Here is a 15,507-nt window from a genome sequence, read left to right as displayed (position 1 = left end):
TGATGGTGATGGTAATGGTAGAGTTGATGATGATGGTGGTGATGGTGATGATAGTCACGATGGTGATGGTGATGGTAGAGTTGATGATGGTGATGGTAGAGTTGATGATGGTGATGGTGATGGTGATGATAGTAGTGATGGTGATGGTGGTAGTGACTGTGATAGTGGAGTTGATGGTGATGGTGATGGTAGAGTTGATGATGATGGTAGAGTTGATGATGATGGTAGTAGTGATCGTGATGGTGATGGTGGAGTTGATGGTGATGGTAGTGATGGTGATGGTAGAATTGATGGTGATGGTGATGATGGTGGTGATGGTGATGATAGTAGTGATGGTGATGGTAATGGTGGAGATGATGATAGTGGTGATGGTGATGGTGGAGTTGATGATGGTGATGGTGGTAGTGATCATGATGGTAATGGTGGAGTTGATGGTGATGGTGATGGTAGAGTTGATGGTAGTAGTGATTGTGATGGTGGAGTTGATGGTGATGGTGGAGTTGATGGTGATGGTAGAGTTGATGGTGATTATGATGGTGATGGTGATGATAGTGGTGATGGTGATGGTGGAGTTGGTGATGGTGATGGTGATGGTGGAGTTGATGATGGTGATGATAGTAGTGATGGTGATGGTGATGGTGGTAGTGATTGTGATGATGGTGGAGTTGATGGTGATGATGGTAGTGATTGTGATGATGGTGGAGTTGATGGTGATGATGGTAGTGATTGTGATGATGATGGTAGAGTTGATAGTGATGGTGATGGTAGAGTTGATGATGATGGTAGTAGTGATTATGATGGTGATGGTGGAGTTGATGGTGATAGTGGTAATGGTGGTGGTGATAGTGGTGATGGTGATGGTAGAGTTGATGGTGATGGTGGTAGTGATCATGATGGTGGAGTTGATGGTGATGGTGATGGTAGAGTCGATGATGATGGTAGTAGTGATTATGATGGTGGAGTAGATGATGATGGTGGTAGTGATCATGATGGTGATGGTGGATTGATGGTGATGGTGGTAATGGTGGTGGTGATCTTGGTGATGGTGATGGTGATGCTGCTAACATTATTGGTGGTGGTGGTGATAGTAGCAACTCTAATAAAGGTAGATGTAGCAGCGGCTATGTAACCTCTGCAGTTTTGTCCCATAACTCGTTGCAGAGATTTGAAAAATGCTAGAAAAAATAAATATTGTGGAAATAAAGAGCTGTTTTACTAACAATACGCCTGTTTCTTGTCATTTTTCTTTTTTTCTCTTTTAAATTGCTACCCAGCACAATATCTGGATTAAGTGTTTATAATTTATCAAGAGGGTGGATTTTTCAAGCCATTCTGAATGCCAAGCTGCTGAGTGGAACTGGTATTTCCAAGGTTTCCTGTCTGCCCACAGAGAGGAGGGAAGCCTAGAAATTCGGAACAGCAATTCTCTCCCAGCCAGGATGAGTTAACACAGTCATCTGAGGGGCCATTAACAGATAAAAGGATTGCTTGTGCAACTGATTCTAATATGTGCCGTATGGTCTTCTGCTCAGTTCCTGTTCTCCAGGCCTCCAAATGTCAAACATGATTATTTTCTACTGGTTAGAGCTGAAATCAGGTGTGCAGGGAAAACCTAGGGTGTCCTAATATAAACCCTGGCTTCATGCCATGAAATGAATCAAACAGTAGCCTAGGATCCAAACAACACTGTTACCATCTGGTAAAGCAGGAAAAGGCAGGAAAAAGATTTTAGAATGAAAAAGGAAAACAAATTCAACCTAGGCTGCCACTGCAGAAAAAGACTGGCCATGTTTCCTTCCTCAAATCTACTAGAAATGAGAGGTGGTGGGCCAGATAAACTTCGACAATAATGAGACCCTTGGTTCCAAGGGAAAGCCAGGGATTAAGCTGATGCGTGCCCAGTGCATCCTATTGGACAGGCATGGTCAGGTATTGAGCGCCCTAGATCTATTCAAAGCATGCACAGCAAGGACAGTTAACTTCCATGTTAGAATTCTGATATGCACATGGATACACACACACACACACACACACACAGACTCATACTCACAATATCGAAGCAAAGAGGGTGGAGAATTTGGAGCCAGGCAGATCTCATGCCCCAGGTATCAGTACCCCCATTACCTACAGCCTGGGTGACACTCAGTAATTTGATGTATACCTTTAAGTCTTAGACTCCTAATTAGTGGAATGGGATTAAAACCACCATATCTCATAGAATCCTTGTGGGAATTAAATAAGAATCATGGGTGCAAACAGTTCCCAAGGGAAGTGCCTGCTATGCAGGGACTATTCAATCAATGTTATTTCCTTTCTCCCTTCTCTTAGCTATACACCTTTAAAGAGAGATTCCATTTTTAACATGTGTTCTTAAAGTAAATGACACACAGTCAAGAACACCGTGGGATGGGTGGGGAGTACTGCCATCTTTGTAAGAGGCGACATCTTGTTGGATAGGATCACCTCTCCAGTCCTCATCTATTGATGAGAGGGAAGAGAAACCAGAAGATATTGAGAAAATGATCAGAGGAACCAAAAAGGTTGTCACCCGCTGTGGGAAGAGCAATGACAAAGATCTAAGTGACCTTGAGAAGGTCATTCACGTTTCTGGATGTATTTCTCACTGGAGTCTCAAAGATCCCTGCTGCCACAATGCTTCCATAGACATTCCAAATTTTACATTTTGTTGAAATGTGTCACAATATACAATTTTTTTTAGCAATTTTTCTTTTTTTTTTTTAATCTTCCAGAGAAGATGAGAGATGATGTCTAGGTGATTTCAGCCGAGACTCAGTGCCACAGAGCAAGGCAAGGTGTAAGAAGGGACCACGTTCTCTTCTCCAAAATGAGGCATCCCCTGTAGAAGGTGAGAACACAGGTGACCAGGCACCCAGTTCTGAATCTTGTCCTCTTCTAGTCATTCACTTATGTTCCCTAACTGTAGGAGATTATATTAATGCCATTATCTATTATACATATTTTATATGCATATTCCTATTGTATTTATAACTATGTATGTGTCTATAAAATATGTATGTTTTACAGGTGTGAGCGACTCTTCTCATTACTATGGTTACAAAAATAAATAAGAAAAAGTCCTTCCTCTCACAGTCTTACATTCTATTGAAGAAAACAAAAACAAATTCTCAAATAAGAAAAATATCAGATAAATCTGCAGAAAATTAAAATGGGGTGGTGTGAGAATAACAGTGACAGCCATTTTGAGGTGGATGATTCGGGCATGACAATTTTTTTATTGGAAAAGTGAGCCTCCTGGAAGCTCTGAAAGGTTCCACTGCTGCAGTGGCCTTCAGCCAGGCTGGTTCTTCTGCCGAAACATTCCAGATTCAGATGCAACTGCAGCATCTCTCATTTCAGCTAGGTGACAGCGCTCCCTGATCAACCTCCTTAATGCCGAGCTCAGACAACAGGCAGGAAATTAAAGCCTTGGAAAGAGAAATGCAGTCCTTCTCTATCTCTCTGCCTGGTGACTGCTACCGCCCTCCAGCAGGCGGGCGGGCGGGTGGGCGGGCGTCTCCTGCAGCTCCGGGGATGGCATGGAGCGTGCCTCGCTCTCAATTCTCCCTTTCACCATGTGAATGTGGAAAAATACCAGCTTTGTCCAAAATGAATGCATTTACTTTGCCAGGGATTATCCTGTCTGCCTGTTGCTAATCTCTAAAATAAAGGGCCTGGGTTCTGTTGCCCCCCACCCCGTGTTTAGTGTCTGTCTCTCCATGCCCAAGTTCCTGCCTGCTGTCAGCCATCAGCCTCGTCTCTTCCCCTTGCACAGCCTCAGCATGTGCAGTGATGCCCAGGAGCTCTTCTGAGTGATGTTTCAATTGAAGTTGATGAGGAGGAAATGACAGGTCATGGCAAGGGAAGGAGAGAGATAATTTTTTGAATAAGTCATTTTGTCTCGCATTTTCCTGACTCAGCCAGAGACTGACTGAACAGGAAGCTGCTTCCAAGCCCACAACATTACAATTTGCTTCTACTCCCTTTTTCTCCATATATGCAGGCACTGAGATAGCAATATCCACAGGACAGAACACAACCTGAATCAGGGAATTACCCATGATGACTGAAAGGCCATGGGCCCCCAAAAACCCACTTGCTCATCATCCGTGATTCACTAGAGGAAGCAGGACAAGCGGGGAGCCGTCCTCTGTGTTGCTCTGCACCCTGTGCTAATGCTCCCGCCATCCCGCCTTGTCACTCTTGGTTCACTCTCCTCTGCTAGACGCTGGGCCTTTCAGAGCATGACTTCTGCCCTTTCCTCAGCATGGCCTCCACCTGGCATCCGACCTGAACGAGGATGGGTGCTCAGAAGCCCTATGCTCTGCCCAGCCCCTGCCCTTTCTCAGTGGATCACCGTGGGAGCCTCCTAACTGGCCTCCTTCCTGCAGTCTGTTCTCAACACAACAAGACACGTGAATGTGTTTAGGGCACAACCCGGGCCCTGCCACTGCGACCCTCGAAACCCCAGAATGAGCAACCACAACCAGAAACGTATGAGATAAGCCCATCTTGAACATGAAATTATTTGATGTAGCTTCCAGAAGCAGTGTTCATAGATTTAAGTAAAATAATGGTATTATGGTTTTGTGTCTCTTAAGATTCCTTCTCTTTTGGAGACAACATACTGAAATATTTAGAAACAACATGATGTGATGATTTTAGGACTTGCTTTCAGGGAATTCAGTGGTGGGTAGAAGTGAGTGTTGGTTTATACAAAATAAGTTTTTCAATCACTTATAAGTGTTGAGTGGGTTTGGGGTATATGAAGGTTCATTTTACTGTCCTTTCTACTTTTGCGGATGATCAATCATCATAAAACATTTCATCATAAAACATTTTTTCATCATAAATTTGTTTTTCATCATAAAACGTTTTTTGAAAACACGTAAAAGCTCCACTGGTTACTCGCGGTAAAAGCCAAAGTCCTTATGATGGCCCACGAGGCCTGAAATGAACCTCTTCTCCTGCCAGGCCCCTTGCTGGGTCCAGCCACACGGCCCTCTGGGCTCTAACACTCTGCACCTGTGCCTGCCCCAGGACCTTCTGCCTGTCAGGCTCTTCCCCAGCTATCAGTTTGACCAACATCCTCACCCCCAGAGGGCCTGTTCAAGGAAAATTGTCTTCACTGGGGCTTCCTACATCACCTGCTTACATGCTATTACGTCTCTTTCCCCTTGCCTGCCAGAATATAAACACTATGCGGGCAAGAGCTTCCTTCTTGTTCCTGAACTACTTACTTGCCTACAACACTGCCTGGTACCCAGTAGATACAGAAGAAGAAATATTTGTTGAATGGATGAATCTGTGGAAGGAAAGGTGAGAACAAAAGGGGCAGGAAGGAATAAGAGCAAGTAAAAGAAAAACAGCAAAAAAGTTGGAAAAGGGAACACAAGAGGAAGAAAAGAGGAACTGGTTGAGAGTCCCCAGTATGATGCCAGCAGAGCCTGAACTAGAAGCCATGTCTGCAGCCATTTTAATTATACCAATGAGTTTCCAAACTGAAGAGGAAGAAGTCCAGGACAAAGCTGATGGGTGTAAGCAAGTGTGCAGAGGCAGCATGCCTTCTCAGGGGGGCACTTTCCACACCCAAAACACTGATTTCAATGCTCCCATTGACTCCCATGGAAAACTCACTCACTCCTGCAAGGCCACCTCAAACATCACCTTTTCCCTTGGATGTGCCAGTTTCCAGCCCCCGTGCTCCTCTCAGCAGACTCCCTCAAGCTGAGATCCCCTCTATCCTCTGAACATCTGTAGTCTTCCTCAGTCTCCATTGAGGTCACCTATTTACATACACTGAGCTCCTTAGCCGACCTGTGAGCTCCTGGTAGCCGAGACCTTAATGTTTTCAGAAAATCCCAAAGCATTTAGCAGAGTGTCTGTGCATCACAAGAACTCAACATGAGCTTTTGGACAGACTGACACATGGAAAGAAAGAAGGGAGAAAATGAGAAGTCGGGCTTTGGGGACACACAACCCCCAGTGCGAATCCCTGAGGGGCCACTGATGGCTGTGCTGTATCAGAGCCTGTCCTTCATCTGCAGAAATGGGGATAGCAGGGCTGTTATGGGAGCTGCCATGTAATTGGAGCTCAATAAACACCATATCCTACCTTTGCCCATCATCACTGTACCCCAAACCCTCACCCTGCTTGCTTCTCTGGATCTCCTTGTTTTATTCCTCAAATCTCCAGACCCCGGTGTATTGCCCAATTTCCAAGGCCTGTGGATTGTGTTAAGCTCAGACCAGGCCAAGCACCATTGCATGGATGGCTGGTATTGCTCAGAAGGGTAAAAAGTATTTCTGAAGATGACAATAGTCACCCTGGGAAGCACACCCAGCAGGTTGAAAGAAGTTGTATCTAAGAAGGTGATATGGTTTGGCTGTGACCCCACCCAAATCTCATCTTGACTTGTAGCTCCCATAATTCCCATGTATTGTGGGAGGGACCTGGTGGGAGATAATTGAATCACGGGGGCAGTTTCCCTCATACTATTCTCGTGGCAGTGAATAAGTCTCACAAGATTTGATGGTTTTACAAGGGAAACCCCTTTCACTTGGTTCTCATTCTCTCCTTGCTGCCACCTAAAGCATGTCTTTCACCTTCCGACATGATTGTGAGACCTCCCCAGACACGTGAAACTGTGAGTCCATTCACCTTCTGCCATGATTGTGAGGCCTCCCCAGCCCCGTGGAACTGTGAGTCCATTAAACCTCTTTTCCTTTATAAATTACACAGTCTTGGGTATGTCTATCAGCAGTACGAAAATTGACTAATACAGAAGGTATGAGCCTGATGAGTGAGCTCTGGGCAAAATGTTCCCTCCCCACCTTAATAAGAGTAAATTAGATAAAGATGTAGATTTTAAAAACCTTCACAGTCATCTTTATATAAACAGTTCCACCCATCATCTAATTCTACTTTGGAAAAGTAACAATTGCCCAAGTTCAATGCAAAATGAAAAAAGCTTCATGTAAACATTAATTACATAAATGCACAAAGATTGTTGTTTTCTCGTAAGACTGTGCAGGAGCATGTTGAGAGAATGACAGCCATGTCAGCTGTCACATCATGCTGCCCAACCGGGGCCAAGTTCCTTCCTGAGCACTTTTTCTCCTAACAACACAGCTGGTGACGCCTTCCCCACTGTAGCAAGAAGTAAACCGGCCTGGAGAGACCAGGTGACTTGCAAGGGTCACACAGCTGCTGAGAAGTGGAGCAGTGCTCCAATCCCAGGTGCATCTTGTTCTGAAGTCCAGGATCCTTCCACTCTATGGAGGAGGGAGACACCTGGCTTTGACCCACCTGCCTGCCTCACTTGACTGACAGGGAAACTGGGGATGCTGAATGGGAAGTGGGGGCGAGTGAATCTCTGATACGGTTTGACTGTGTCCCCACCCAAATCTCATCTTGAATTGTAACTCCCACAGTTCCCACATACTGTGGGAGGAACCCGGTAGGAGGTGATTGAATTATGGGGGGATGTCTATTCCCATGCTGTTCTCATGATAGTAAATGAGCCTCAGAAGAGCCGGTGGTTTTAAAAACAGGAGTTTCCCGACACAAGCTCTCTCTTTGCCTGCTGTCATCCATGTAAGACGTAACTTGCTCCTCCTTGCCTTCTGCCACGATTGTGGGGCCTCCCCAGCCATGTGGAACTGTAAGTCCATTAAACCTTTCTCTGGTAAATTGCCCAGTCTTGGGCATGTGTTTATCAGCAGCGTAAGAACAGACTAATACAATCTCTCTCACCCAGTGCACCTTCATGATGCCTTTCTGCATCTCACCTAGCCTTAAAATAAATTATTTGTAGAATCTTAAGAATTCAAAAGGGTTATAGGAGACACAGTTCTTTGAAAACCAAAGACTGAAGTTAACTAGTGGCTAAGTACAGGTTGGAGTCAGCGCTGAATTAGAAGAGCAAGCCATCCCCTTTCAGAACTGAGGATGTGAAGTGTGATAGGGAGGCAACTCCCTTAGATGAAGTCAATCCACAGCAAAATATATGGCACCATCCACGTCACTGAGCTACAGATTGTCCAGGCTAAGAGAGGCCATATGTGGGATGAGGGCTGCCTCTCCCAGATGCCAGGACTCCATTCCCATCCACCCATCAGTGGTGTAAACCTCCAGAGGCAGGAAGCTCACTGGTCCCTGGAGCTACCTGTCCCGTCTGTGGATGCCTTTGGCCCTCAGATTGTTAACCATGTGAACTAGTAAAAGGTGGTACAAGCTTAAGGGTTACAGTTCAAAAAATGTGAGCTGACTTCCTGCCCTGTGCCAGGCACCTTGGTGGGAACTGGGGACACAGAGTTGAGTCTGGCTTTCAGTCCAGTTTGCTGTGGGAGCATCGGAGGGGATGGGGGTACAACCCAAGCATGCTTCTGCAGCCTTCCTCAGAATGTACGGCATTGTTTCAAGAGCTGAACTTACTGGTGAATTATACCCTTACAGTGTACACAATCTAGATAGGAAAACAGGTGCTTAATTAAATTAATTAAATACCATGATACATCATATTCAATAGCATGGATATATTAGATGCACAGCTGTATCATTTCACCCCTACTTTTTCTCACTTTTCTCAAGACTTAGCTTAAATATCATCTCCTTCAAGAAGCCCCCCAGGCTGGGTCAGTTGCCTCTTCTCTGTGTACCCTCAGCACTGGGCTTCCCCGCTCTGGGGCTGGGATCACCCAGTGGATTCATGTCTCTCTATATGACTCGTGGCAGACAACTGACTGATCTCCATGTCCCAGAGGCCCAACTCAAGGCAGAACACATAGTAGAACCTCAACCATGTTTGATGAACTGAATCCAACCCTTCATTCTACTTCCAATATTCATTTCAAGCCCCTGAAACTGACACTGTCTATCTTCTCTGCATGGCATTATAAAATAGGGACCAGTGTGGGTGAGCTGAGGAATCACAAAGAAAAGAGAGTTTACTTACTCGGAGACCTTGCAAACCAGGAGGTCCATCCCTGCCTTCTGGGCCTATTGGACCCTTTAGGAGAAACACAAAGGAAAAAGAGAGAGAAACACAATGGTAAATGCAGGGCTTAAATTCTAAAGCTTAGGCTTCAGAATCTCACCCTCATTGAATAGTGTAATACCATCCTGTTCCAATGGAGAAATTGGGAGGTCCCATTGTCTCAAACCGATAACACTTTAAAACATGTACATCTATCTGATCTGATTAAGTATGTTGAACAGTTAGGATGTAAGAAACATAGTTCATACTTTATCCTGAGTACTGTAAGCATCCAATAGCTTGCTTTAGTGGTTTGCACAAAGCACACAGAAACAAATTGGAACCTAAGTGTCTTTGATTCTAAGCCCAGTGCCCTTTCCCTGTAGACTGCTGGCTCAGAAAGAATTGGCATAGACTATCTGACCCTCAGGCAACGGTGATATGCAAAACATGACAGTCTGGACAAATGAATGAAATTGTTAGGAAAGATCAATTTCAATTAACCAAGGAACATTGGTGCAGGGAGGGGTCATACTGACCTCATTCACATCCTGCCCCCTCGTCCTGCCTCGATTCTGCCGCATGAGCTCAGGCAAGTCACTTGGTGCCGTTAAACCTCAGTTATCTCACCTCTGAAGTGGGGATGATACAACCAACTACTGAGCAGTTATGAATGGGTTCTAAAGTTGGGGCACAGCACCCAGGTCCTCTGACAGAACCCTGATTTTTTCCATAGAATGAGGCATACCATGTGAGTGGGAAACTGAAACCCTAAGCTTAAGCTGTGACTCTATCACCACTTCCAGGTGAATTTGGCCAGAAATGCCCTCTCTGCACTTCAGTTTCCCCACCTTCAATAAATATTATTTTCCTGATGATCATACTAATAGCTACTGCTGCTAAATTTTGCGTAACTATACGTGACCAAGCTGCATTTAGGTCAAAGGTCTTTTCTCTTAATAACGCCATGTAAATGAATAAATCAATGGACAAACTGCAGTAATTAAAGGTGTGGATCTCTCTTCCTAACAAGGAGTCTGTTGAGCTCAGGACACACAGAAAGAGAAGGCCCTAAAGGCACGTGTCTTTTAAGCGTCAAGAAATGCCTGGCATTGATCTACATGGCTGGCCCTTTAGTGGCTCCACCAGACGTTGGTAAAACTATCAGAGCCTCTTTCATCTTGGGGAAAGGATGAAAGATGCCAGCATTTGGATGCAGAATGCTGAACACTGTTTCCATTTCGAGAATGGGATATATTTTCCTCTCTCTGGGATTGCTGAACACAAACTCAAAATTTTCCATTCTCGACAGAAGTCACTGAAGCCAGCTTCTCAATTCAATTCAATCCAATGAATATTTAGAAAGTAACTGCTCTGCAGAAGGCCCCGAGCTAGGTGCTGCCAGGGATTCAAAAGCAGATAGAAGTGACAATTGATATCAGCATTGGGCTCAGTCAGGCTCCATGGCTCTCTGCTTCAGAGAGCAGCTCATTTAACCTCATAGTATGTTTACATAAGATGCCGCTGCGGCAGATTTCCAAGTTAGGGGTGAATCGAATGAGGATCAGAGATTAAGCAATGTCACCAAAGCCACAAAATTACTTGGTGGACCATAAAATCAGGTGCTCTAGTTCCTAATCCCAAGTGCCTTCCATGGCTCTATTTCTGTAAGCTCACACTACAGTCAGGTTCACTTTCGTGGCCCTCTTGAACACCTGTTGCAGGGCTAGCTCTACAAGCGTGTGTTAAGTTCCCACCATGTGATAAACTCTGTGGATTGAGAGACGGGAGAGATATTGGTCCTCGCCTAAAGAATCTTATAGTCTTGGGCCTCTCATTACTGTTCTTCTCTTAATAAGGACTTTAGTTAGGCTGTTTGCTTTTTGAACACTCCCAAGGGAGTCTTATCAATAACATCATGTATTGTACTAAATCCCATTCTGTCTAGGCTAGAGGACATCTTCAGAACCATGGGCAACCCTGTTGGACAACAAGCTAAGATATTCTGAATTTTGAAAGTAGGTAGGTTCAAGACCCTCCCCATGTCCTGTATAACGGACCCTAGAAATGGTACAAGCAGGGGATTCCCATTCATCATCTAGAATTTGCAAATATTTATTTGCAGTTATTTCTTTTTTCACATAGCTGCTTCTTCAGACTCTGAAGTTGCCTCATCCCTGTATCTTCAGCCTCAGTATTTTGCTTGATATAAGGTAGGTGGTAACAAACATTTGAGGTTTCTTCCTTCTCTCCCTCCCTCATTTACCATAACAAAATCTAGGTAAAGGGAAAGGACTACCCACATATTTTCATCTCAGGAAGAGGCCAAGAAGTTTGCCTCATGATTAAGCAGAACTAGCTCTCTCTAGCTGCTGCTTCTGTAGTGGGGGCCATGAAATAAAGTAATTCCCCCTTATGCAGCTCAGAGGAAGTATTGTGAACTCCATGGTGAAAACAGCAGAGGCTGCACAGTCAGATCTGGGTTCAAGTTCAGTTCTGCTTCTCAATAGTTATGTGACTTTGTGCAAACCACTCAATGTCTGTGCACTAAGTTTTCATTGGTAAAACATGAAAAATAACATCTTCACCCTTGCAAACTTAATAGGCATATATTTGCACAAGAAAACATACTATTGCCGGGCATGATGGCTCACGCCTGTAATCCCAGCACTCTGGGAGGCCAAGACGGGTGGATCACGAGGTCAGGAGATTGAGACCACGGTGAAACCCCGTCTCTACTAAAAATACAAAAAATTAGCTGGGTGTGGTGGCGGGCGCCTGTAGTCCCAGCTACTCAGGAGGCTGAGGCAGGAGAATGGTGTGAACCCGGGAGGTGGAGCTTGCAGTGAGCTGAGATCACACCACTGTACTCCAGCCTGGGTGACAGAGCAAGACTCCATCTCAAACAAAAAAAAAAAAAAGAAAGAAAAAGAAAACATACTATAGTATAGACCTTCAATATTTGCCAATAATAGATCTGAAATATACATGTATATATGCATAGAAAGGTAAATACTGAAACACGCTGCTTTCTCTGCATTATCTAGTTTAAATCTCTCAACAGTTACAACAATTGTGGGCAGCTCTGGAAACTGAACCTGGATTGGTCACAGAGACATAAGTTAGATATTCTGATCCAAAATCTTTGATATAAAATTGTTCCAATTTTCCTAGAAGTAAACATCCCTTAAGTTTCTTCCAGTTTTACCCCAGCAAAAACATATAAATACATCCTCATAAAGAGTGGGCCTCAATAGCTTAAAATAAATCTGATCTATGTTCATTTATAAGTCAGTTATTTTATTCCTTTCAATAAAATACAGTAACTTGAAAGCAACAGCAGCACATTGCCAGAAGAAGCAACTTTAAAGCAGTGACCCTGTGGAGTGTACTGTATTCTCATTAATTATCCTCGATATCTGAACTCACATCATAAGATAATCACAAGGGCCTTTTGGATGGCCTCTTCCCAACTGGTTATTTGCATAACATTAAATTCTTAACAGAGGGAGAAACCAGAGGCTGAAATGTCCCAGGCCACTGCAAAGTCAGAACTGACCAGAAACATGGGGAAAGTGAGTAGGTTGGAAATGATTCAATCAGCATGTAAGTGTCCAATGTTTTTATTCTACTTCATCTGAAAGGAAAATGAAAAATCAAACTGAATCCCCAGAAACCCCCACCACAGCCCATTGGGGACTGGGGGCTCTGAAAGTAGGGTGCCTGCACTTCAATCTCATTCCACACATGGCAACTGTGTGATGTGCGGCGTTATCCCACCTCTTCCAGGCTCAGTTTTTCCTATGTGAGATGTGACCACAACAGCACCTCCCACTCAGGTGATGCGGAGGCACTTGAGATAATGCCATGCTCAGCACTGGGAATGACTATGATCTTCCAAACCCAGAATTGTGCAGAGCAAACCCTGCACGGGAGAGGGACAACTTACCGGAGCTCCTGGAGGCCCAGGGGGGCCTTGGTGACCTCTGGGTCCTGGAGCTCCCTGGTAACACAAGCCAAACATGTGTTTAGTCATGACTTTTCTTCCATATGATCAAGCCCACCACTACCCATGGCCCTTTCCTGACTCAAAGTTTACTTTCCAAGTTCTCGATAGGGAGCAGAGGTCTGGGAGTGGGTATTTGCATTCCTGGCAGAAAGGCAACGGGAGTCTGAAAGGCTCCATCTGAGCTCAGCCTGAGATCATGGTTGTGGCTTCTCTGTTTCTGCTGTGAGCTAAATCCCCATGAGAAGAGGACGCGTGTGCCTCTTACCTGTTCCCCTTTCAAGCCCTCTCGCTGCACCTGAGAGACAAAGCAAGCATTAGCAAAGGTGCTGGCCTTTCCGCACCCACAGTCAACCTCTCTCAGCTGCACTAAGGCCTTTCATTCACAAGCCATGCTGTCACGCCGTGCCTCCTGACTTTTCTCTGATTCTGCCCCATTTTGAGTGTTGAAAGTCTCCTGTCCAACCCATGTCCTTAGAAGAGCGCTGCCTTATTCTTAGCGGTGAAGATCATCCAACAACCCAATCCCACCAGCGCCTGCATCTATGATTCCAACCGCTGGTGACTCACCACCGAGCCTGGTACACCAGGCAGGCCCGCAGGTCCCACGTCACCCTGCACAGAAACAACAAATATTTCAGCGTAGTTACTGGTGCCACCTTCTGCGGCGGTCCCATCCCTCCGAGGCTCATTCTTGCAAGCCCAGGGGACTGCACCCTTCCCTGTTCACCACCACACATATCTTCATCTTGCCCGGGCCTGCTGTCTTGTGATGTTCTCAAAGTTCGGGGTCTGATCCTCATCTCTGCCTCAGGTCTTAAGCTTCTTGCGGGCAGGAGTCTTATTTTCTATTTTGTGCACATCCAATCTAGTGCCTAGATTTGGGTCATGTTCCATGAATACCTCATGGCCTTCACCAGCCTCTGCTGCCTGAAAGCAGCCTCGTTGAACCCCTGCCCGCACCAGCCACTGTCTCTGCACTGTGAGAGCCGTGACGATATATTTTGGCATGTCTCTTGTGCCAGGTTCATAGCTCCGTACACAATCAGCGTTCAGTAAGTATTTATCAAATAAGTAACTAAAAATGCGGCACTGCTTCTCATCCATTTTCATTACGTCACTTTATACGCAAGGCTTGTCTCCTGCCTCCTCCTACTTGGTCTCCAGGTCCCCTGGGCTACGACGGCTGTGGCCTGACCAGATGTTCCAGGGTGTGCGCTACAACTTGGTCCTAAATGAAGCGTATTTGTCAATTTTGATCACAGAAAAATCTTTAGTTTCTACGGTGCCTTATGGCTAAAGCAAGGGAAATACTTATAGCCAATGTCTCCACACATGACGTAGGGACATATCTTTTCCTTTTACCTAGAGCTTAGCTCAGGGAGCACGGCAAACATTCAAAAGCTGTTGTTAATGAAGCTGGTAAATGAATAAATGAATCACCAATTAAAGCTGACGGCATCTATTAGGTCTTAAGGCTAAGGGGGAAGAGTGAATGGCTCAAGACACACCCTCACTGCCTTGGGGATTCTATTCCATGGACAGGAAATGTTTCTTCTGAGACCAAAATGGATACATTCACAATGTGCCTTCCAACGCCCTGTCTCCCATCCCCAACCGAGACCTGGAAAAATCACCTGCTTTTCACAACATCCAGTGTTTTTCTAAAAATCCCAATTCATCATATTTTATGTCAAAAGTCTTGAGTGACAGTTTTCTTTATTGTATCTTCCTGTTTCTCACATATAGAAATTGAGTCCTGCCTCAGAAATATTTCTCTTCTGTTTTATTTTTTCCATGCTACCACTACCCCTGCACACATGTGCACCCACACGAGCACATATTCTCACACACACGTGCTTGCACACACACTGCATTTACCACTCTATAGCCCCTGCAGGCACTTCCATGACATGAACGAGTGAAGATCTCCATACACTCAGATCCCAGCGCGGATAGCAAGGTATTTCTTCATGAACATCCTTCAACTCCTCCAAGCTGACTTAGATTTTCCCTAGACTCCCACAAACCTTATTCATATCTTGGTAATAGAAGATTGTTAGAAAACATTCTGAGCTATACTCTCTCTCTCTCTCTCTCTGTGTGTGTGTGTGTGTGTGTGTGTGTGCGTGTGTGTGTGTAGGGAGAGACAGAGAGAACGGCTGAATAATGAATCTTTTGAGGTTCAAAATCATGTCTTTTGTTATGACTACTTTGTGTCACTGTTACATTCACCTCTGTTGGTTTCATTGTTGTATTTCTCATAATATTATTGTTGTATTACGCCACAAAAAGTGAGCTTCCAATAAGTTATGAAATCAGTTAATCAATACATGCTTTAATTACTTTCAACTCACCATATAAGCGCCAATGTTCCAACAAATTGGGTAGGAGACTAAGACCCTAGCATCCATCCCTAACAACTGTATGTATACAGCTAACAGTTACTGGAGAAACTCTGCTTTCCAGGCTCTTCTCCAAGGACAGGACATGGATTCACTCTCA

At 44.8% G+C, this 15,507-nt stretch overlaps 1 protein-coding gene across 3 annotated transcripts in view; it reads right to left on the bottom strand.

Moving 5' to 3' along the window:
- LOC105488274 (collagen type XXII alpha 1 chain) overlaps window positions 1-15,507 on the bottom strand; it is a 327,347-nt gene that overhangs the window by 155,384 nt on the left and 156,456 nt on the right. For all 3 annotated transcript variants that reach the window (XM_011752157.2, XM_011752158.2, XM_071067774.1), the window contains exons 19-22: window positions 13,573-13,617; window positions 13,271-13,300; window positions 12,946-12,999; window positions 8,976-9,029 (exon numbers count right to left, since the gene is read on the bottom strand). In XM_011752157.2, the coding sequence (XP_011750459.2) occupies window positions 8,976-9,029; window positions 12,946-12,999; window positions 13,271-13,300; window positions 13,573-13,617 (183 nt within the window). The remainder of the gene's footprint in view (window positions 1-8,975; window positions 9,030-12,945; window positions 13,000-13,270; window positions 13,301-13,572; window positions 13,618-15,507) is intronic.

The sequence above is a fragment of the Macaca nemestrina genome, chromosome 8, assembly GCF_043159975.1.
Source record: "Macaca nemestrina isolate mMacNem1 chromosome 8, mMacNem.hap1, whole genome shotgun sequence".
Lineage (NCBI taxonomy): Eukaryota > Metazoa > Chordata > Mammalia > Primates > Cercopithecidae > Macaca > Macaca nemestrina.
This window is presented reverse-complemented; position numbering and strand designations above follow the sequence as displayed.